The sequence below is a fragment of the Leptidea sinapis genome, chromosome 3 (assembly GCF_905404315.1).
Source record: "Leptidea sinapis chromosome 3, ilLepSina1.1, whole genome shotgun sequence".
Taxonomy (NCBI): Eukaryota; Metazoa; Arthropoda; class Insecta; order Lepidoptera; family Pieridae; genus Leptidea; species Leptidea sinapis.
In genome coordinates, this window is record NC_066267.1 from 1,823,679 (window position 1) to 1,848,002 (window position 24,324).

Genomic DNA, 24,324 nt, shown 5'->3' on the forward strand with positions numbered 1-24,324 from the left:
AATATCTCTCCAGAAGGTGGTATTCTGTGTTAGTGTGTATGTATGCACATTGAGTAACACAAGTCTTTTGTCGTCCCTATGTGCCCCAAGCTTAGTAGTACGGAAGTCACGTCACGAATCATGGTTCGGCGTGCGGCGCCGCCTGTATCCGTTTTGTGACAACAAGCGTTACGTGGAGCCACTAAACCATTTAATCAATAGTAACACGACGATAAGAATTAATTTTGTATGCGATAAAATGATATATGATCATATAGGGGACCTGTTAGTAAGTTATTTGAACAGTTTTTTTTCCAACGGGAGGCTCTTTTGCACAGGATGCCGGCTAGATTATGGGTACCACAACGGCGCCTATTTCTGCCGTGAAGCAGTAGGTAATGTTTGTGTTTAAGTCTGAAGGGCGCCGTAGCTAGTAAAATTACTGGGCACATGAGACTTAAAATCGTATGTCCCAAGGTGACGAGCGCAATTGTACTGCCGCTCAGAATTTTTGGGTGTTTCAAGAATCCTGAGCGGCACTGTATTGTAATTGGCAGGGCGTATCAATGACCATCAGCTGAAAACCTAAGGGAAAGTACAGCTGATGTCATACTGAATAAGATGTATTTTGGTAGGTAGTTTATTCTCAAGCAATTTTCTTTTGAATCTTGGAAGATAGTTCCTGAAAACCCACAGTGGAGCAAAACTTATATTAAATTTGCTTTAAAATAGGAATCACAACATAATGTGGATCGTTTGATGATATTTAAATATATTATTTTGTGTATTTCATTAAAAACAAGCCTTTTCGATAGAAGGCCTTTTCCTATCAGGCTCAAAACTTGTTAGGTTCAGACTCAATAGCTGACCTTTAAAAACAAAAAAAAGTACTCAAAATAAACACACATATTGTAAAGAAAAAAGGTAGATTAATGAAATAAATAATCCGCTTGCTTCGTGGCCGCACTAGAGCACAATACACAATGTCGGGCTCACGTTTTTTATAATTATAATTCACATCGAACTAACAAGTTACAATAACTTCACATACTTCATCGAAAAGTTTAGACTGTCTCGCACTTAGTGCACGCCACAATATAATTTTTTATCCGCATAATTAGCAGTATGTGGTGAGATTTGTCATATAACTATGTTTTACACTGTTTTGTTCCATAACATATTTTGTAAACAATATGTTATGTTTTTAAAGTGATAACCCTCACTTCTAGGATTAATACACAAATAAAATTTTAGAAACAAAATTTTATGAACGTTGCGGGATTCGAAACCACGACCTCCAGCGTTCCGTGCCGGTGCTCTAACCAACTGAGCTAACCGTTCGAGTACCGCATCATTACAAAATTCTGTTTGCTTTGTTCAACTCTCAGGTTGTGGCTTCATCTACAGGATCTACTTTACTGTTGATAACCTGCTCATCCTCAAAGATGTCGCTCTTGTAAATCTAAACAATATGTTATGTTTTTAAAGTGATAACCCTCACTTCTAGGACTAGTACACAAAAATTTTTTAAAACCAAAATTTTATGAACGCCGCAGGTCGTGGGTTCGAATACCGCATCGTTCATAAAATTTTGTTTTTAAAATTTTATTTGTGTAACATATTTTGTGATTTTCAATAGAGTTCTTAACACCTTTAAACTAAACATTGAGATACCGAGGTGCTCTTGGGCTTAACTTTGAATCAATTGTGTGGTCATATCTCAAAGACAGACTTTTTGGACTTGATTGACCACCTATCTAATCAGAGTTGAACAAAACCATAGTAAGATTTATGAACTTTTCGTCACTCGGCCCAGTGGAAGACCGCTCGCACGGAACGCGAGAGGTCGCGAGTTCGAGACTATTAAACGCAGACTCATGTCAAAGTCTTATTACAGCATTGAAGATTACGTAAACCATATTACAATGTGGAATTGAATGGTATTATAGTTGTTATTTTTATGGATTTTACGGTTCAACCTTGTGTTGTTTTACTAGATTGAATTATATTTAAAATATGTATGTGTAAACTTTTGTAAAATTAGCATGTATTTGAAATGTTATTTTAGTGATTGTCGCTGACGAGCAATCTGTTTATATTATGAAAATAAGGGACGATGCGAGCATGACGCTGATGGTAAATGATACGCCCTGCCCATAACAATGCAGTGCCCCTCAGGATTCTTGAAAAACCCCAAAAGTTCTGAGCTGCACTACAAGTGCGCTCGTCACCTTGAGACATAAGATGTTAAGTCTCATTTTTCCAGTAATTACAATAGCTATGGCGCCCTTCAGACCGACAAACACAGTGATGCTTACACATTACTGCTTCACGGCAGAAATAGATGCCGTTGTGGTACCCATTATCTAGCCGGCATTCTGTGCAAAGGAGCCTCCCAGTGGTAAAATCTGTTCATTTTATGTCAATAAAGTAGTTTTGACTTTGATTTCATCAGAGCTATGACAAAACCGGCTTTCAGATAAAGATGTTCTGTAACTTTATCGTCAATTTCGTAATAATCGACAACTTTGTATAAATAGTTAACTCTTGTTATAATTCGCTATTAACTCTACGCTTACCGTCTGTGCTAATTACTCACACACGTTGAGTTCAGTGGAATTAGGTGTGATCAGTTTATTTATTGGACTTATTAAAAACTTAACATATTCAGGTGAAAACGTGACCATATATTTATCAAGTTTTGCATGGATTTGCACGGTGTACGAATTTAAGATTCTTATTCAGGCTCTAACGCTGAGATTTAAAGCGCACTTTTTTTATGAAAATACGGGAAGAGACATTAAAAAAACAAAAATGGATGAACCATAATTTCAGACTGTCTTACGAATTTTCGATCAGGTCACGTGTCCTGGCGCGAGTGTAACATTTTATACCCATCCCAAGAAAAGTGCTCAACGCCGCTAAAGAACTTTTACTTCAAAAAAAGTAGTCTTCAGATCTTACGATGAGAGATTGAATTTAGCATTTTTTTAGGGGTTTTTAACTCGGTTCTAACTGTAAAATGTGTTGTTCTATGATTTGCTTGAACACGTTTTCCTTAATATTTTCGCAAACATGTACGAATACAATCAATCAAAGATGCCACAATGAATACATCAATATTGTCACAACTCATGTTAGTTCATAATAGATATCTGTATGGTTATCAACGTGTATCTAATCACTCGTGATAGTATTTTCAATTAACTTCGACGTGTAATAATGACGCTTCCTTATTTTGGTAACAAGTTCTAGAAGGAGGCTCCTTTGCATAGGATGACGGCTATATTATGGGTACCACAACGGTGCCTATTTCTGCCGTGAAACAGTAATGTGTAAGCATTACTGTGTTTCGGTCTGAAGGGCGCCGTAGCTAGTGCAATAACTGGGCAAATGAGACTTAACATCTTATGTCTCAAGGTGACGAGCGCAATTGTAGTACCGCTCAGAGTTTTTGGGTTTTTCGAGAATGCTGAGCGGCACTGTATTGTGACCACGACAGTCACTAATGACAAACAGAAGTATCGATGGTGAAATAGGTAGAACCATCGGCTCTCATCATGGAGCCATCGGTTTGATTCTCGCCACCACGTACCAAAGTGTTTTCAATTTTCTAGTAATATCTACGATTATTCGACGCTTTACAAGATCGGCAATGCTTGCGGCATGACTCTGTTCTGCTATAAGAGAGAACGGTCTGCGTTGATCACATACCATCAGGTGACCCGAATGTATCTCGTTTACCTCTTCAATAAAAAAATTGGCAATTGTAGAGTCTGCCGATAGAAGTATAAAAGTACAAAATGGTTTAAAATAATGAAATTATTAATTTCAAATTATTTTTAAAACTAATAATAATCAAAGAAAGACACTATTTCAACAATGCACTGTATGATTTTCATTTCACTTATAAGATATACACAGCACTAATGTTGCACAATACGGCAGCTGTATAGCTACAGATATACTGCTATAAGCATTTCGGTGACGCGAACTCATGAGACCCATCCAAAAAGTGTCTAACTATATATATTTACATTTATTGCGTGCGCCTGTCATGAGCATGTCGGTGACGCGACCCCTAAATAAGTTTTCACTTCGAAAAAACAAAGAAAAAAAAAATCTTCAAAATTCTACAGTTGGCTGAAAATAATTCTACATAAGATATTTGTACTAATTGTAACTACTATGTAACTCATATTTGCGTAAACATGCCTAAGAATTGCGTATCGCATCCTCCTGTCTGTTTGTATGTCGTAACGAGCCCGGTCTTATCCAAACCGTATTACTACCAGTCAGTTATTGCAATGTTTAATATATTCTTGTTATTGTTTCAGGTAATATTACAATTCAGTGCATCCCGTTTCTTAAGGTAACAGCTGGAAATTATTCAACTTGGGTACTTTATTACACTGATTTTCTGTGAAGGTGGTTTAAAACTCTTAAAACTTACCAAATGCTGGTCCTGTGTTTTGAATGCAGTTAAAATGTTAATGATAATATGAAAAAAACTTTTTTAAATTTATTATCCATTAAATGAAATTTATTTATTGCGTCGAATACAGTATACCTTATGTATTGTAGAGTATTCTATTCGGCTAAATTATTTTAGCATGTAAAAAATTTTCATAAAATTTAAAAAATCCTTAACACAGTATATAATTTTTTTTCCATTAACCATTTAAACTGGAGTGTAGAAAATCGTTTCTGTGGTAAGTTTTTGAGTCTTCCATAGGGTTCAGTTACTTAATGAAAAATCTTGCAAACCTTAGTAAAATTATTCTAATTTTCACAAAATAATAGAACGTGTCGGTACCTATATAATTTGTTACTAATATCGCGATTTAGAAAACGTTACCGTCTCAAAACAATTCTCAGAAGCTAAACGTTAGAGTTTATTGTTCGGCAAGAGAAGAAACTTGACTAGTGACAATGAGGATGCAATTCCTTAGCACGAGGCGAAGTCAAGCACCTCAATATGCTCGAGTGGAGGAATTGCGTTTTCCCTCAAGTGATACATTGTCGTCTATTAATATATAATACCAGCTGACCTGACAGACGTTGTTCTGACATTAATAGACTTTGTATATGGTTTCTGACCTCTACCGTTAAGAAGTAACTTCTAGTTCGTTTATAGCATGCGATTTAATGAAAAATTTATTCTCCGAATACTAATGAAAATTGATATTAATGAAACACAGATGCGTGTAATTAATTACCCGCCATACATGATATCGATCTAATGAGCTGCATAGAGTCGAGGCGTCGGCGCTCCACCATGCCGAGGTTTATCTTGTGATTTTATTAATATATAGTTGTTATAGTTTTTGCTTATCTCCTCGTGTCGATATCTATTAAAGATCGATTTATTGAAGGATTGGCGAGCAGACTTAGTTCTGCAGCATACGCGATTAAAAAGCTGAGACAATTAACTGACATATGTACGGCGCAGTGAGTTTACTTTAGTTATTTCAATAGTATTATGTCCTATGGTATATTGCTGTGAAGCAACTCTGCCGATATTAATACAATATTTGTGCTGCAGAAGATAGCTATTCGCGCTATTTATAACCAAAGTTCTAAAGAATCATTGAGAACAATATTCAAAGAAATTAACATCTTGACTGTTGCTTCTCAATATATTCTTGATAATATTATTGTCCAGGTTTATAGTTAATAATATAATAGCTAAGTAATTAAATATAATTTTAGAAATTTAATTTGTAACCAAAATTTATAAAGGATGCGGGGCTCGAACCCACCCCCAACCCAGCCTCTCGGGTTCCGTCCGAGTGCTCTTACCAACTAAGCCAAGCGTGCGAGTAACGAATGCTTCGTAAATCTTGTATGTCTTGTTCAACTCTCAGGTTGTGGCTCCATCTACAGGATCCACTTTACAGTTGATAACCTGCTCAACCCCAATAATTGCAAACCTACTAGGAAATTGACTTGGGTGGTCGCTCTTTCAAATCTAAACAGTTTAAATATTATGATCCCTACTAATATTATAAATGTAAATATAAGTTGTTACGCTTTTACGCTGGACGCCACTGAACCATTTTTGATTAAATTTGCTACAGCGACAGCCTAGAGCTTGGAAAAGGACGTAGGCTACATTGTATCCCGGAAAAATCCATGGTCCCCGCGGGATTTGTGAAAAACTGAAATTCACGTCCATGAGCTATAACTACACCAATTGTAGGTCTAGTTTTCCATAGCAATCCTCCTCGAAATAATATTAATATAATATGTTGGGAACGGGAGCGAAAACGGGAACCGGAACTGGATTAAGACATGAGATTGTCTTCAATTCCAAACTTGCGTATTATTTTTAAAAAACCTTTTATCTACGCAGACGAAGTCGCGGGCATCAAACTAGTAAAATTATATTTTGAAATATTGTTAATAACACAGTAACTAGTTATTATATTTTATAACAATAAGGGACAAGACGAACAGGACGTTCAGCATATGGTAATTGATACGCCCTGCCCATTATGATGCAGTGCCGCTTAGGATTCTTGAAAAACCCAAAAATTCCCACTGCCCAGTAATTTCACTAGCTACGGACCAAAAACACAATAATGCTTACACACTACTGCTTCACGGTAGAAATAGGCACCGTTATGGTATCCATAATCCGGTCGGCATCCTGTGCAAAGCCTCCCACTGGTAAATGTATGTTAATGCTATTAATAGTTGTAACCGACAGATAGACATTACGACGCATTGCAATCTTCATAAATCCAAATAAAACTCATCAGGTCATTCAGCCGGTTGTGTCAAGTAACTTAACAGCATAATATCCCGTTTAGTGAATTAAGTGAACTCTCTCTCTATTAAATAATGAAAGTGACAATGAGATGATTGTTATTGAAAGAGTTTATTGACTTTAATGCAAATCTCATATTCATTCATTGAGAAAAAGTGCAAGGATTCAATTAAAACAAATTGATATTGACCATTGTTAATTAAAACTAACTGACCTTTGGAACTTAACATTAAATAATAGTTTAATAATCGTGTAAGAAACTGCAGACTCTATCTGCCAAATCTCTATTTACGGCTGTTTTCAATAACCCATCTATCCTTAGTTTAACTTACTAGACGTAGACAAATCTTTCTTTTTACGCTTACTTACATTTCAATAACCTATTGACAGATAGCATTGGACTATAATTGGACATAACTATGGATAGATAAGTTCTTGTCATTTAACGGTGACAGCAATGTATCCGTAAGTTAAAGTAAGGGTAGATAGGTTATTAAAAATGGCCGTAAGATAATAAGATCAGGACGACCGAGTCTTGCTTGGATTTTTAAGAATGTACAAAACTTGAACAAAATAAAAAAGTAATAGGTCATCTGGAGTCGAACCGGAGTCTTCTGCTCTCCGGATCATCCAATGTCCCATCTGAGCTATTACAGTCTTGTATGTAGTGGTGGAAATTACCTTTGTATTCTAGTGTTATTGTAGCTGTTTCTCATTAAAACATGGATAAAACTACATTATTTTAAATTGAATCTTAGCTAGATTGATTTATGGCCCCCGAAATCTCCTGTAGGTACACTAAATTTTATGAAAATCGATGGAGCCGTTTTCGAAATTCAGATTACATAATATATATATACAAGATTTGCTCGTTTAAAGATATAAGATATATCGTATATGTACATATATATATAACAATAAATTGTCGAACTTGAAATTGCTTCTTCACCGAGTACCTCTCAGAAGATGACACGGAGATAACTCCAAGGATGATTCGTTATCAGTGTTCGCGTGTCTGCGGCTCCGAGGGTGAAAGCTCTGCGGAGTGCCTCGACGGTCGGACGGTCACAGAAGGTCAACATGTGACATTTACAATGTAGCGTCTTGTAGGAACGGGTGGTGCTACTCACAATATAATATAAGGTTTCAGAAAATTTATTTATGAAAAAAAAATATTGAAGTAGGCGTTAGTTTGCGGAAATCCATAATTATCCAAACGTTGTTAGTTTTCTTTAGTGTTTATTCCGCCAATACTCGTCTTAAAACAATTCGAAAATAAGGGACGAGACGAGCAGGAAGTTCAGGTGATGGTAATTGATACGCCCTACCCATTACAATGCAGTGCCGCTCAGGATTCTTGAAAAACCCAAAACTCTGATTGGCACTACAACTCGTCACCTTCAGACATAAGATATTAAGTCTTATTTGCCCAGTAATTTCACTAGCTACGGCGCCCTACTGACCGAAACACAATAATGTTTACACATTACTGCTTCACGGCAGAAATAGGCGCCATTGTGGTACCCATAATCTAGCCGGCATCCTGTGCAAAGGAGCCTCCCACTGGTGGGTGGTACAAGTTTTTTTTATTTGAAACAGGGAATTGAATTTCCCTCCTTGTACAAACAATCAAAGGCCTGTTCTGATTTCATGGTGTTGTGAGTACCACCACGCATCGTATTATGACTAATACAATTTATGTATTATTTCCTTTCCATGAAATTCTCTTTGAAGATTCATTCTATGGCTTTCAGTTTTATTCAATTTCGAACAATAAAGCTATGATGAAATAAACATTTTTACAAAGTGCCTTGTATTGTTTGTGGAAAGCAATCACGCAATGGTGTATCCGAGGTAAACACATTATACAAGATTGCTAGCTCTATGCGTCGCGTCTCGCGTATAATAAAACAACTGAATTAACTTTTATATACAAATTTATTCAATAAGGATAATGTATCTATTATCTTAGATCATTAGACTTCTAGATAGACTATGACAGCTGTGAAAACGTCTTTGAAAAAATGACTTTAGAATTAACCTCTATTTTGAGCAATTCACGCACACTAACAATGAGTGTCATACAAATAGCAAGTGTTAGACGTAGCTTGTCACGCACACTAAACTAATATTCCTGGCCTGTTTTTATCGCTTGTCTAACAGCAGACTCTATCCAGACGTATAAATTATCTAAGTCTATAATTTTATATTATTACAAAAATGCTAGAAGATATTGTATTCGATATTTATTTGATAAAATCTGATTTTTGGTCACAAGATTGCAGAGAATATTTTATTCAAAATATTTATTGATATACCATTGAAATATAAGGTAACATAGTAATTTCTTTTATTTTAGACTTTCAAATTTCGAATATTAGTAGTAAGTTTTGTACCATTCCAAAAATCCCAAATACAGCTGGAATACATGATTTTATTAAGGATTTACAGGCCCAGTCGCTATCCGTGAAATACTTATTACTGTAAAGTTCCAGAGGTCGGACCCAAATTATACTTTTCGTATGCAAATAAGTCAAAAATATTATAATATTTTGTATATTTACAAAATTATCATCCGATCTGAATTGTTATATAATTTCTTTCAGAAGTGCTAGACCAAAAAAATACATAAACAGGTGTGGAGGTTCTCTAGGAGAACACGTCACTACAAATATTTCTTTTAAAGTACTGAACTTACCATATCATGTTCGTAAAAAGTAACCTGGTGAGACGAACATACAAGAAACTCAACGGCCACTCTATTCAATGAAATAGAGTATTTTACAATGGCTGTAATATACATAACAAATTAGTTTGTAAGGTGCTGCATCTAATATATGAGTCGTGTTTAAATAGAATAAATTATTTCATAAAAAGTAATAAGGAATTAACTGTACCAATAAAAATTATCGTATATTCGATACATTAACCCTCAGATCATTTATACGTCTAGATAGACTATGATAGTTGTGAAAACGTCAAACATGAATTGCTATTCACGTACACTAGTACAAAGTGTCATACAAATCGCCAGTGTTAGGCATAAAAGGCATTTATTTTCTCAAAATTGATTCATTTAGAATTCGTGTCATTTCTAATATACTAGATACTAGTACCGCTGCGGAAACAAAAGGCGCTCTGAGAGAGAAGAAGCGGCGCAAGAAACTCTCCCAGCATTCTTTTTTTGCGCTCTTTTCATTAAAAATATACAATATTGTCTGTCATTGCTACTGCTATAAAATAATCATAATCTAGTCCCCGGCTGTCGGATCACTTAGATATTCAGCTGTGGAGTAATAGGATTTACGACAGAGCCATTTTTTAATAAAACATTTAAATTTATTTATAGATAATGCCTGAACAGTGGCTGGGACTTTATTATAAAAGTGTATACATTTACCCTTAAAGCTATTATGTATCTTATGCGACTTAAGACGTAGCTTATCACGCACACTAAACTAATATTGCTGTCTAACAGCAAGAGACTATCTAGACTTAAAAATTATCTGAGCATCAACCTTTAGAGTTTGAAATCATAACAAACATGTTTGATCATAAAACCAGCTTAAGCGGAAAGTGGCGTTACTGCGAGCACTTCAAGCAGAGAAAGAATGAGCTAAGTGCAGCAAATGATATAGATTCATTAAGTTTTATACGAGTACCTAGTCGTAGATAGCTTTTGTAGACTCTCGCAAACGTTACAATGAAATGAAATGAAATTTATTTATTGCGTCGCATATAGTATATATTATAGATCTTAAATTTTTTGAAGTCTCTTCTATTCAGCCAATTTAAATTAGTATGCAAAAAGTTTGCTTTAAATTTAAAAATCCTTAATACTATAATTTTTTTGTCGATTAACCATTTAAACAGGGGTCCAGTAAATTGTTTCTGTGGTAAGTTTTTTATTTCTAGAGGTAGATGATTAAATAATTGACAGTGGCCATAAAGCAGTCCATCCGGTTATCTGATGGAACGAGGATTCAATTCAATGGCCCTTTTAAATAAATGATTATTTTGTTTTACAAATTTACACGCTTCGAATATATACATATTGGGCAATGTCAAAATATTTAACTTTAAAAAAAAATCTTTACCTGCATGAAAAGGTCGGAGCAACTCCACATATACTATATTTTTTTGATCAACAAATGCTTGATATACGTTTCGCAAACTCACTGAACATCACACGTATAGGTTTTAACTATCGTGAACAAAGTATATTCATAATTTGTTATGTTTTAAAGTGATTGTAGTGTATTGACATCTAGTCTGAACCGAGTATGTGTTAACAATCACTGCAACTGTCATGACATCGACAGTGACATTAACCGTGTGACGTTGAGGGCTATATAAAGAATACACAGTACAGCGTAATCGCAGCGTACAGGAGTTCTAATCGGCTATCGGTTGCGGGATTGTAATTAATCCCAGAAGTAAATAAATAAAATTTGAAAACAAAATTTATGAACGATGCGGGACACGAACCCGTTTTTGTTTTTTTTTTAATTTAAAAGTAAATTTTGTATTTAAAATTACTTAATCCAAAAAGTGAGGGCTATCACTTCAAAACATAACACAAATTGTTTAGATTTGCAAGAGCGACATCTCAAGTCAATTTCCATATATATAAATATTGGGGTTGAGCGCCTGCTCAACTGCATTGATAGCCTTATCAACTATAAAGTAGATCCTGTAGATGTAGCCACAACCGGAGAGTTGAACAAAGCATACAAGATTTATGAACGATGCGTCATTAGAACGGTTGGCTCAGTAAAGTATATTTAATTAATAAAAAAATCCATCTGTATTCTACATGTCCAGTACATGTAAAGATACAAAATAAGTGATAAATTAAATGTTTTTTTAAGCTGTGTTAGCACTCATCTTTGCGTGGTGAGATAAATCAAACAAACACAGGAAATGCAACTTGTGTCACAGACAATATTACATCTTATTTAGCCTTTCCTAATTACCCGCTCGTTTTATGCTTAGTGTTTACGGAAATTAACAAAATTTGCAGGACAGGAAGCAATATTGTTTCCTTGTTGGTTTTAATTGTCGAAACTAAATAGGTATTTGTTGATATTTTGAATGCTGCAATGTTTGTGTACCGTCTTTTTTTATGATAATAAGGGACGAGACGAGCAGGACGTTCAGGTGATGGTAATTGTTCCGCCCTACCCATTACAATGCAATGCCGCTCAGGATTCTTGATAATCCCCAAAAATGAGTTGCACTACAAATGCGCTCGTCACCTTGAGACATAAGATGTTAAGTCTCATTTTCCCAGTAATTTCACCAGCTACGGCGCCCTTCAGACCGAAACACAGTAATACTTACACATTACTGCTTCACGGCAGAAATAGTCGCCAATGTGGTACCCATAATCTAGCCGGGATCCTGTGCAAAAGAGCCTCCCAGTGGCACTGTCTTAGCAAAGGTTTTATAGTTAATGGTAATGCCATCAAAAACATAACTAGTAAAAAAAACAATTCTCGCAACTCAGTTCTTCTACCGTAAAAAGTTGTAAGATCTATGTAATACTAAGTCGGTCAATTTATTTAGTCCCTACTTAAAGGTTTTTTGCATTAAGTTATAATGTAATTAGCTATCCTAACAAAATCTCATAGTGACCATATAAATGTTAAAAATCTTTTATAATTTTAAACTAGCCGTTCCCACCCGCTTTGCTGGGCGAATTTTAAAAGGAAATAAATGAAATTTTACTCACCTCATTACAAATACAATAAAAAAATTAGTAGCCATAATCCATCTAGGCTAAATTTTGCATCGAATGGTGGTAGTTTCATGTTGATACGATCAGTGGTTTAGGCGTGAAAGAGGCTCAAACAAAGACCATTTTCATCATATTAATCTCTATATATATAGATTAAATTGGCTATAAATTGATATTTTTTTATTAAAAACACAATGTTTATATTAAAAGTAATACATATCTATACTAATATTATAAAGCTGCAGTGTTTGTTTGTTTGTTTGTTTGTTTGAACGCGCTAATCTCTGGTACTACTGGTCCGATTTGAATGATTCTTTCAGTGTTGGGTAGTCCATTTATCGAGGAAGGCTATGTTTTTTTTTTTCAAAATTAGGGATCCGTAATAAAATTGCTATTTTGTAACACAAGGTGTAAAATTGAAAACCTATTTTTGCGTGCGCTGCAAAAACTATTGACAATAGAACAAAATGATGTACATGCTATAATATAGGTAATATTTTATTACTTATAAAACTATCGCATGAATTATACTTTATATGGCAAAACAACGTTTGCCGGGTCAGCTAGTTATTATATAAAATTAGACTCTTTAATTTTAATTGTTTAGATTATTTTGGAAAACGTAATAATATAATAATGAGTCGGGATTCATTTAATAATGTAGTAACATATTATTACTATTTAATTTTAAAATATTTTTTTCTAATTTGTTGGGGGGTTTGATGCTGTAATAATTACAAATTTCTATTACGTAATTGCATTCAGTTACATATTGTTAGGATTAATAAATAGCAGAAGGGGCAGATTGTAAATATTATTTAAATGTTTAGATTAACTGCATTAAGACTGGTGTAGTCAATATTTTGGTTAGATACATTTATTTATCTTAAAGAATTAAATTATTTTCATAATATTTGTAACGCTATGTCGCTGCATTTAAATTGTAATTTTTTCTTCATTTCATTACTTTGTTATTGTTTCACTAGTATATCAATAAAACTTTTTTTTAATAACACATTGCTGAAATGGAAGAGCGGAGCTACCTGGTACAGTATAATTTCCCTAAAAGGTGACACCGGCAGCTAGTTGCTGTAAACTTATGTTTTTAAGTGTAATAAGTTATTGTTATTACATATAAAGTGCATTAGCCCTTTCCCATGAAAAAGCCATTTTGATATGACATGTATTTATTATGATTAACTTTCTCAGATGAAAGTCCTAGGTATTTTTTAATGAAAATAAGGGACGTGACGATCAGGACGTCGTATTATTCATGAAGAAGATCTTAAATAACCATTTAGATATTTAAGTGGTAAGCAGGGTGAGGATGTCAAGGTTTGCTCTCGAGGTCGATGGCATCCCAGCGAGCCAGGCGCCGCGGCCGCGACAATGGGAACGCCATGTCGGGGAGTATCGACCTCCAAAATCGGCTTAGCATATCAATCATTGAGCAGAAACACGACAGCAAATTAAAATGTTGGCGCCTTGAATAACCTGACGCATATTTTTTGGAAAAATTTTATGTTGATTCTAAACGTTATAATATATAATCAAATCAAAATCAGTTTATTCATGTAGGTCAAGGAAATGACACTTGTGAATGTCAAGTTTTCTTTTCTTTTAAATTTATCGCCACTTCACAGAGGTTGAGCTTAAATGAAAAGAAGTGGCAAGAAACTCATTGCCACTGATTTAAATCAACATTTACAGCATTATCGTTTTACCAATCATTTCAAGTACAATATATTGTGTAAAATTATGCAACAAAAATACTCAAACGCTAAATACTAAATAGCGCTGAATACCTTACACAAGTAAGCCAGAAATGTATATATAAATTAATATTTCGCTGATGGTAATTGATACGCCCTACCCATCACAATGCAGTGCCGCCCAGGATTCTTGAAAAATTGTTTGTATACCAATTGGTAATATATAGTACAATATTGTATAGTCTTATTAAAAAGAGCGCAAAAAAAAGAATGCTGCGAGACTTTCTTGCGCCACTTCTTCTCTCTCAGAGCGCCATTTGTTTCCGAAGCGGTAGTAGTATCTAGTATATTAGAAATGACACCAAAAATAATTCGAAAATGAATCAATTTCGAGAAAATAAATGCCTTTTTGCGTTTTAATGTTTCTTTATCGAGGCAGGATAAAAGAGGCCCATTAGGTATGGATATATTGGTGGCAAGTTTTGCATCACCAGAGAACTTATCTTAGGAACATTGGCAGGCTCCAATATAGAAACGACTAAGGGATTGAGCATACTTCCACCTTAAAGGCCGGCAACCTCATCACTTCCCATGACGCCAGTCTTAACCATTTGAGCCGTCTTGTATAAAAAATAATAATAGATACGTGATAGATAATAATATCAGCTTTGGAAGATTATTTCGTAACAAATGGTTTATTATACTGTTACAGTTTTAATTGCGGTCTAACTTTCACTAGTGTCCGTGAGAGCCTTCGTGTCGTTGACCCGCCAGAGCTTCAGGTAACATGCTCGGATTACATAATATTGGTCACTTTTTATAACAACTTCCCGTACATTTTTTTATATTTGATACCTACAGACTTGATGTGTTACGGTGTTTTAATATCATAAAAGCTTGTTGTGGCCGATATATTTCAGGTAGTCTTATATTGCAACATCGTATTTAAGCTGCACATAATATTTGCATAGTCACAATTTCTTACTACACCAGTTTTCATCAAGATCTGTAAAGCTGTTTTTGACTTATAAAAGAATATGCAGACCAAGCCTACAGATTTACTCACAAACGTAAATATACAGTGAGTACGCCACTGCCCAACTATCGCACCTTATAGCGCTCCTAAATACGCGACTTAATAGTACGTTGTGTATTGCTACCATAAAGAACTTCATAAATCTCTACATTAACGGAGTGGTTCTTTTATTATTGCGTAACATGTTGTTTACTATCAGATAATAATTACAATGTATACCAATGGTTTGTGGCTGTCCTAATTTAAATAAGTGTATTGAAGACTTTTTTGCTTAATAATCTATTGGCATTACGTTAGTAATATTGTAAACAACCAGATATTATATGAATGATTAAGCATCTGACACAAAGTATGTTAAAATTTATTTAACATTAACGAAAGCTGAGTTCATAATTTTCTGTAAACAATGGAAATAATCATTTAATATGTTTTTCAAGGTCACAGCGTAGCGGGTTAGAGTATGAATACTGAATCCTGGCCTGAGGTTCTTTATTTAAAATCAAGTATAATACTTGGATTCGAGGCGCGAATCCGTCATTCACGGCTGAGTAAATTTGACTCATGTTGCAATAAACATTGCCCCCGATACAATTTATAAGAGGCAAATTATTAATCTGCTTATTTTTATTATGGGCCGCTAGTTTCCTGGCCGTACACGTAGGGTTGTCAGACCGGCGTGCACTGGGAAGTAGGTAACAGCTTTCACTGACTAGTCGTTATTGGCCGCGCGTTCATACTTACGTCAAAATGGATTCGACATTTACCAAAATTATGATTTATTTTTCATGTTTCCGTGTATTCACGAATTTGTGTACATAATCAATAATAATTTAGGGTATGTGAGTAACGCCTTTTTGAATTCATTGATCTTCGAAAACACTCATCAAACTTAGTTAATAAAGTCAATTCTAAGTTTTATAAATGTTCATATTAGTATCACTTTATGAGACAATAAGCAGATTATTATCTACTTGATATGCGGTATCATCTAACTTGTAATTACAAGTTATCCTTACCTAATTGGTGTCATTTCTAATATACTAGATACTACTACCGCTTCGGAAACAAATGGCGCTCTGAGAGACTTCTCTCTCAAGTGGCGCAAGAAAGTCTCCCAGCATTCTTTTTTTTGCGCTCTTTTTAATAAAAATATACAATATTGTACTGTCATTGTTATTGCTATAAAATAATTATATCATAGTCCCAGGCTGTCGGATCACTTAGATATTCAGCTGTGGAGTAGTAGTATTTACGACACAGCCATTTTTTTATATAAAATATTTAAATTTATTATTAGATAATGCCTGAACAGTGACTGGGACATTATTATAAAAGTGTATACATTAACCCTTAAAGCTATTAAATTGTATGTAATGACAGCGGTTTTATATAAACAATCAACTTCTATTTAGCCTTTAGTGATTGATTTTGCAATAAAGTTGAAACTTGAATGATATTTTTCAAGAACTTATTTTCAAGCAAGCGCTCTTTTTAATAGAAATATACAATATTGTACTGTCATTGCTATTGCTAGAAATAATCATATCATAGTCCCAAGCTGTCGGATCACTTAGATATTCAGCTGTGGAGAAGTAGGATTTACGACAGAGCAATTTTTTTATAAATTAAAGCCACCTCCGATCGTTAAATAGTTTCTGTCTTCTGGAACTAATTCCGCTACTAGTTAGTGGACCTCCAGCTAAATATAATTTAAAGCATAAAATATGAATTGCGTCATTTCCCCAGTCCTATGATATCTGCGAGCTTTAGAACTTTGATAATAAATTTCTCGCTCGCTTTATACTAAGACTTCAAATAACCGCGCGCGGGAAAAGACGCGCATGTTAGCTTTCAAGTAACTGATTGTAAATCATAATAGTGGAACTGTAAGTGAGTGTTCGAGGGGAGATGGGCACGAGGTAGTAGTACTTGTGCAAGCAATCCCACATAACGCTACTTGTAATATGATGTATGTACATTACGAATTATTTCCTGCATTGCACAAGAACCGCTCATCATTGACCAAGATATTGCATCTTATCATTGCATAACAGCGGTCATTTGTCGTGTACCAGTTCGTTATTCGACGTTAATACGAATGTAGGGGTGACGAGTGTAGCGGGACAATTTTCCATGCTGATTGTTATATTTCTTTTTACTGCTATATTCTAATTTATTTCAAAAATCGGCTATATTAGTCTTTCTTAAGGAAGACGTCCACTACTTGACAAAGGCCTCCCCCTAACATTGCCATGACGACCGGTTCTGCGCTGTCCTCATTCATTTTCGGTGATTTTGACCAGATCTATTCTTAGCACCCCCTTGCCTTATCGCTTATGTGGCTGCTACCGTGGATACCACGAGCGGGGCAGCCGGGGACTGGGGGCCGGAGCCTTACAGTGTCTGTTTTCATTTTGGGCGGGTTTCTGCCATAATCGCCACGCTTAACAGGCGGGTTGGCGATCGCAGTTGGTGATTCTCGGAAGAATGCTGCTGCCCATCCTTTTTCCGTTCTTTGAATCCCTTAGTCGCCTCCTACGACACCCACGTGAAGAGCAGCGCTGGTGCTATTCTGGTGCGACAACACACGTAGAACTCTAATATAATGTTTCATAAGGCTTGCTTTAGCGAGCTCGGTTTATTTGCGGTTTTCCTTTTGGGCCTTTCTCGCCCTAGGGCTGCCACTTTCCACTGACTACATTATATAAATATTTATTTCGGTCTTTATTGGATTACCATGTTACATTTTAATAGTACCTATTAGTAGAGCGTGTATGTGATATTCAATCTGAGGCCTCTTTATGGTGAATGTCATCTAAATTGTTTCGCTATTTATTTATGTATTCCAAATTCGGCCTAATTCAACGAGACGAGAGATACTAGATAATATAAATAATAATTTTGTAATAAATTCATTATATATCCTTTCCAGTAAAAATAATAATGGAAATCGGTTGGCGTGATATTGAGTTATTCGTCCATTTCGCGTTTCGTCGCGCACATACTTAATGCAAATTTAAGACCTTTTATGGTATTCTCATGAAAGCCATTCAGTCAGATCTGGTCCAATTGTTCTGGTGTACTGATTGAAATGGGATGACACGGGAAGCACCAGCTTTCAAACAAAAAAAGAATAATCTAAATCGGTTTAACCAGTCGAAAGTTCTGAGGTAACAAACATAAAATAATACCGTCGAATTCATAACCTCCTCCTTTTTTGCAGTCGGTAAAAAATACAATTGGATTGAGAATTTCCTCCCTTTTTGAAGTTGCTTGTAAGGGGAACATTCAGTGTCATGTTTAGCAATCCTGTAGCCAATACATACATACATATAATCCATACGTTAGTCGTAGAAATAATGTATCTATGGATGTGTGTGGACGATAGATACGCAGTTATATAGTCATTTAGAATAATATTATTTTAATGGAATAGATTATTCTGCACGACAACTTCTTAACAATATGACGTCAAAGCCAGAACGAGTTTGACAAATTAAATATTCTTTGCGTTCTTACATTATTGAATATATGAACAGTAAAAATATTATTATTAAGTCAACTACTAGATGCCATCAAAACATGTAAAAAAACCAAGTCTCGCAACTCAGTTCTTCGACCGTAAACAGTTGTGAGATCCATGTAATGCTAAGTCAGTCAATTTATTTAGTTACTTGAGGGTCCTTCTGTCTAAATTTATAACGTAATTAGCTAACCTAACAACATCTTAATGTGACCATATCAATATTGAAAATATTTTATATTTCAAATAAATGGATTAGCTAGGCCGTCGGATGAAAACACAAGTAATACATATTATATATAATTAAATTGTTTAATGGTAAGGTAAAGTTTTAAAAATTGTTTTAAAAAACGCTGATCATTGGACAGGCTTTCTGAAAACTGGTAATTAATTTGTTGCTTGAAAATAAGTTCTTGAAAAATATCATTCAAGTTTCAACTTTATTGCAAAATCCATCACTAAAGGCTAAATAGAAGTTGATTGTTTATATAAAACCGATTTTATTACATACAATTTAATAGCTTTAAGGGTTAATGTATACACTTTTATAATAAAGTCCCAGTCACTGTTCAGGCATTATCTATAAATAAATTTAAATATTTTATAAAAAAAAAATGCTCTGTCGTAAATACTTCTACTTCTTCCACAGCTGAATATCTAAGTGATCGGACAGCCTGGGACTAGTATTATGATTATATTACAGCAATAACAGTGACAATACAATATTGTATATTTTATTAAAAAGAGCGCAAAAAAAGAATTCTGGAGAGTTTCTTGCGCCGCTTCTTCTCTCTCAGAGCGCCATTTGTTTCCGGAGCGGTGGTAGTGTTACAAATGTCTTCAAAAAGAACTCTAAATGAATCAATTTTGAGAAAATAAATACCTTTTATGCCTTTTCTATGCCTTTTATTTAATAAGTAGCTCCAAAAATTAATAACGAGAGTTCTGTATAGAGTATAATACGTTTTTAAAACAGTACTTTTTAACCTTTTTTTTATGTGACGTGACTTGTGTTGTATTATGATTTGACTCGTGCCAGATTTTGGCGATTTAACACTTCCTGAGGATGCCTCGTGTGACGCGAAACACGTGTCGAATTGTTTAAAAGACAAATATTGGCGGAATTAACACTAAAGAAAACTCAAAACATTTGGATTTGACAAAATTTTTAATAATTCATTTTTATTAATACAGAAAAGGTCACTTCTATCGTATTCAATGACCCTCATGGGTCTGGTAGACAGTTCCTACATACAGCCAGGGTCCCGCTTCGCTGACTCTCAATAGGTTTCTTTCTACTCGCGTGGAGCGCTGAGTGTAGAACCCCTATTTCAGTCAAGGGTCAATAATTTGAAGTGGTTCAAGGATTTTTATTCCACATTCAAATATGAAACAAAACAATAAATCTTTTATTTCTCGTACGCTCTTCGCAGTTGTACAGTATTATATATAGCATAATAATGTCATAAAATAACTGTTACTTTTCTATATTTGGAGGAGTCAAAGATACCAATTTCAGTTTTCACCTGCGGTTTTATAACCTTTTCCATCGAGACATTTGTCTAAATCTGCTTTCCATTTCCACAGTCAGTTTTTTTTTATTTTTTTTTTTGAGCGGCCTGTGTTGTTTTACTTCATAGCTTTGTTTGTTTGCATGTTGTGCTCCAACATTCGTTGGCAGGTAGTTATTTAATGACTGGCTTTGATTGTGAAATTCCATGTCTGTTGTATGCATGCATAAAGTGTATAAGGCTGGGTGTCTCATATTTATCTTTGGTTTCAAACATATTGCCACTTTTGTTACTTTTTAAATTTTCCATATGACATTTACCTATTTTGTTATATTTTCTATCAAAACTGACTGTTTATCCTGAGTTGTAAGTGAGCTGTGAGCTGTAGTAGTAAGTGCACCGTACAGTTGCAGATGCATAGTCTTTATTAAATTTATTTCTAGTCCTACGTTTGCATTAGTTTCTTGTAACGATCTGACCATGTATTTGTATTATATTCTCATATAGTATTCGAATATTATGTAGACACTAGTAAACAAATTATAAGCATATTTAACTTGTACTAGATGTACGTATAGAATAGTATTTTTTTTCGTAAAATCTTACACAGATTAGTTACATTCACAAAAGCAAGTAAATTAACTTTAACCTTATTATTTACGCACAAGTTGATCACTTAATTCCTTCTGCACTCTGTCGACTAATTGGGAAGCTTCCTTCAAAGCTTAAGCTTTGAGCATAAATACGGTCATTTCTTTTGTTAAAATGTTGCTCAATTGTAAAAAAAAATCTCATCATCACAAAAATTTTCTGTGACTTTTTTTTGCGTACATATCAGTAGTTGTTTAGATTTTAACACCCTATTCTTTTTTAAATTATCGGTTGAGAAATGACCAGTACGTCTCTTTCGAACAGGATTCCTTCAAATCCTTTCCCTTACTGCTTTGACCACCTTTTAGTACGAACACTACGTGGATGGCTAGATCTTTTTCTGTCACAAATAGAGGAGGCCTCATTGTACCTATTAATAGCCCGGTATACAAACATTTTACTACACTAACAAGCGTATGGAGAGTTTTAAAAATTGTGTTTGGCTCTATACCTGCTTTGTGTTATGCAATCACAGCGATTTGTTCTCTTCGGTTCAGTTCTCTTTGTCACCCCACTCCATTTTAATATCGCAAAATATTGTACAATGTATTGGCGCCAAAATAAGAAAACCCAATGAACAATCATATACAAATGACAGATTCCAAATTTAAATGTAATATTTTGTTTATTTTTAATTGTAACAGTATTTATGGCCAGACTAAGTATATGCACTGAAGAGAAGACAGGTCAGCAGTAGGTATCGTGAATAGAACCATAGTCCTGATATGCAAGTACAACCAAACTTACCTTCAAGTATCTTGTATGCAGTGTCCTTTTTTTGTATAAGAATTATAATATATATTATGTTGATGCATCCCTCAAGTTTCTCAACAATTTATTTTATACAATGTGTTACTGTCAAAGTTCAAAGACCCTGCTTTATCCATACGTGAATTAACAACATAATATTAATCATTTTTAATAAAAATGTAAACCCACCAAAATGTTATGTAAATTATACAGGGAAATAACCTTATAGTACCCATGTACTTGAAATTACTCAGTAAATGGCACCAATTAATATAAATTCCAATTATAGATGAATATGTAAATATATCAGTAATCCATGTCATAGCAGTTTACCTTCTCCTGAATAGCTGGTTGACTGAGTTAAATCTGTATTGTAATACAAGATGACATATTGCAAGTGGGTTTGGTGATAGACCTACGCACATAGTTGCCCTCAATAAAAATTGATGTTGAACTCAAAATTTATGACAATCCCAATAATAATTCAGTTATAGTGATCATAATTTTAATTAGAGCTTTTATAATATTAGCATTATTTTTTTATTATTCGCGCGTTATTTGGCAATGAGCTTGAAGTTTAATATATTTTTCTCATTTCAGGTGAAGGCTGTATCGAGAAGCCGCTGGCAACCCTGTGGCGCAATTATCAACAATCCACCAAACCAGATGTAATAATGAAACTCTCCGTCACTAATTCGGGGTTAAAAGGCTTTACCAAAGAACACGGACTCACAGAATACTGGTCCCACCGCATCACCTACTGCAACAGTCCGCCGCATTACGCTAAACTCTTTTGTTGGGTTTATCGTCACGAAGGAAAGAAACTGAAACATGAACTACGTTGCCACGCAGTTCTTTGCACCAAAGAATCAATATCCAAGCAAATTACTGAGGAGTTACAAGTTAAGTTAAAACAGGCCCTAGTCGAATTCAAAAAAGATAGAATCTCCAAGCAAAATGCCAGGCTTAGCCTCGCGAACAGCGTGTACGATAATCCGAGTATGCCTCGCAGAAAGATAATGTTAAGTGTAGGTGCGTTAAACTATAGGCCACCTTTAGAACGATCTAAATCAGCCCCGAAGCTGAGTGCTATTGAAGAACTTTGTTCCGAAGAGGATGAAGAAGAAGCCGAAATGAAGACAAATAAAGGAAGGGATGACTATCATTTCGATATGTGCGACATGCAAACACTCGATAGACGGCGATCAGAAATAAAATCACCCCGAAAATTATCTTGTCCAGAAAATGTTATCAAAAGAGTTGAGAAGGAATCAAAAGAATATATTGCCGCAACTACCGATAATATCATTAGCTTGCTAGTACAAGAGAGTAAGCTAATATCAGAAGCAGAAATTGGTACTAGTCATATTGATAAAAATCACTTGGATGCTGAAGTGAAGCCTTTAGAATCGATTGGTGAAACGGCTGGATATAATGATAGTACGCAATGCAGTAATAAGGATAGTAACTACCTCGTCACTGACAGTGACGATGGATCTGTTTCTTCTGGGTGTGAGACAGCTAGCACAGTCACCTCATCAGACGCTGAACCATCATCATTACAATTGCGGTTTCATGATGATGCACACAAAGAAATTGATAGTGATGAAGAACGAACATCATTTGAGTGTGTTCAATCTTTTAACCAATCCAAATTGCGAGCAAGCATCAGAAATTCGAATTCCATCCAAGATGTATGCAATGAGGATAATTTTCCAAGCATGGATCATCCAAATGAAATCAATCACATACCAATTGGAGAACGCAACGGTTTCAGACGACGATCAACTTATCCTCCGCTTAAAGTTGACCCAAGTTCTATATCAAATTTAGAAGGAAAGTTTGAATCTCTTATCGATAATTTAACTGATATAGAAAGTTTAAACTCAAGCACTGAAGCAGACATGTTTAAAACTGTCGGTGACAATGACAGTGCGTGTAGTGATGAATCTGGATATTCTGAACTTCTTGATGGAAAAGATAGCATTATTGGCAATACTATAATGGTGTAATTTTTGAATATGAAGTATTATAAATAATAAAAGTTAGAATATCATCGTAGTCATCGTGTCCGTTGTAATAATATATATAATGTAATATATAATATGTTTTTTGTAAATATTGAATCATAAGATTTTAATGTCAACACTATGAGTGGTTGCAAGTGGATAAGAGATTTTAATAAAATGAATTAAATGATTTACAAGATTGAAGTATGTATATTAAAGTTTTGTTAGATGATTGTAATGTACAAAGTGTATAAGAGGACTATATAGTATTCTATTCAAAGAAGATTTATTGCTATTGTAAGATCATTATAATCGGCCTTTTACCGCGGTCTGTACGTACACATTCCATATTTATACATTTATAACTTGGATCATGTATAGTCAAATGTAGAAAAAAATCATTTAATAAATTTTGGAAAGTGTATTGTTGTTTAAATATGACCTTAAATTCTGACGAGAACGTCGATGGGGCGAAGGAAGTTATAATTAAAAAAGTTCGTGAATCCATCTCGCACTTTTCCAGTATCAGCTCCATCCATTTGACCGCGTGCAACGCAGAGCAGCTCGAATTGTCGGGGACCCATTATTGCTCGAATCCCAAGTCCGTGAACGCTGGAGTGCCCCAACTCTATGTGCTATCT

General features: G+C 34.7%; 1 protein-coding gene across 1 annotated transcript in view; it reads left to right on the top strand.

The window, feature by feature from the left end:
• LOC126979395 (uncharacterized) overlaps positions 1-24,105 on the top strand; it is an 81,335-nt gene extending 57,230 nt beyond the window's left edge. The window contains exon 2 of the mRNA XM_050828674.1: positions 22,275-24,105. Coding sequence (XP_050684631.1) covers positions 22,275-23,686 — 1,412 coding nt within the window. The 3' untranslated portion in view covers positions 23,687-24,105. The remainder of the gene's footprint in view (positions 1-22,274) is intronic.
• Positions 24,106-24,324: the final 219 nt, after the last annotated feature.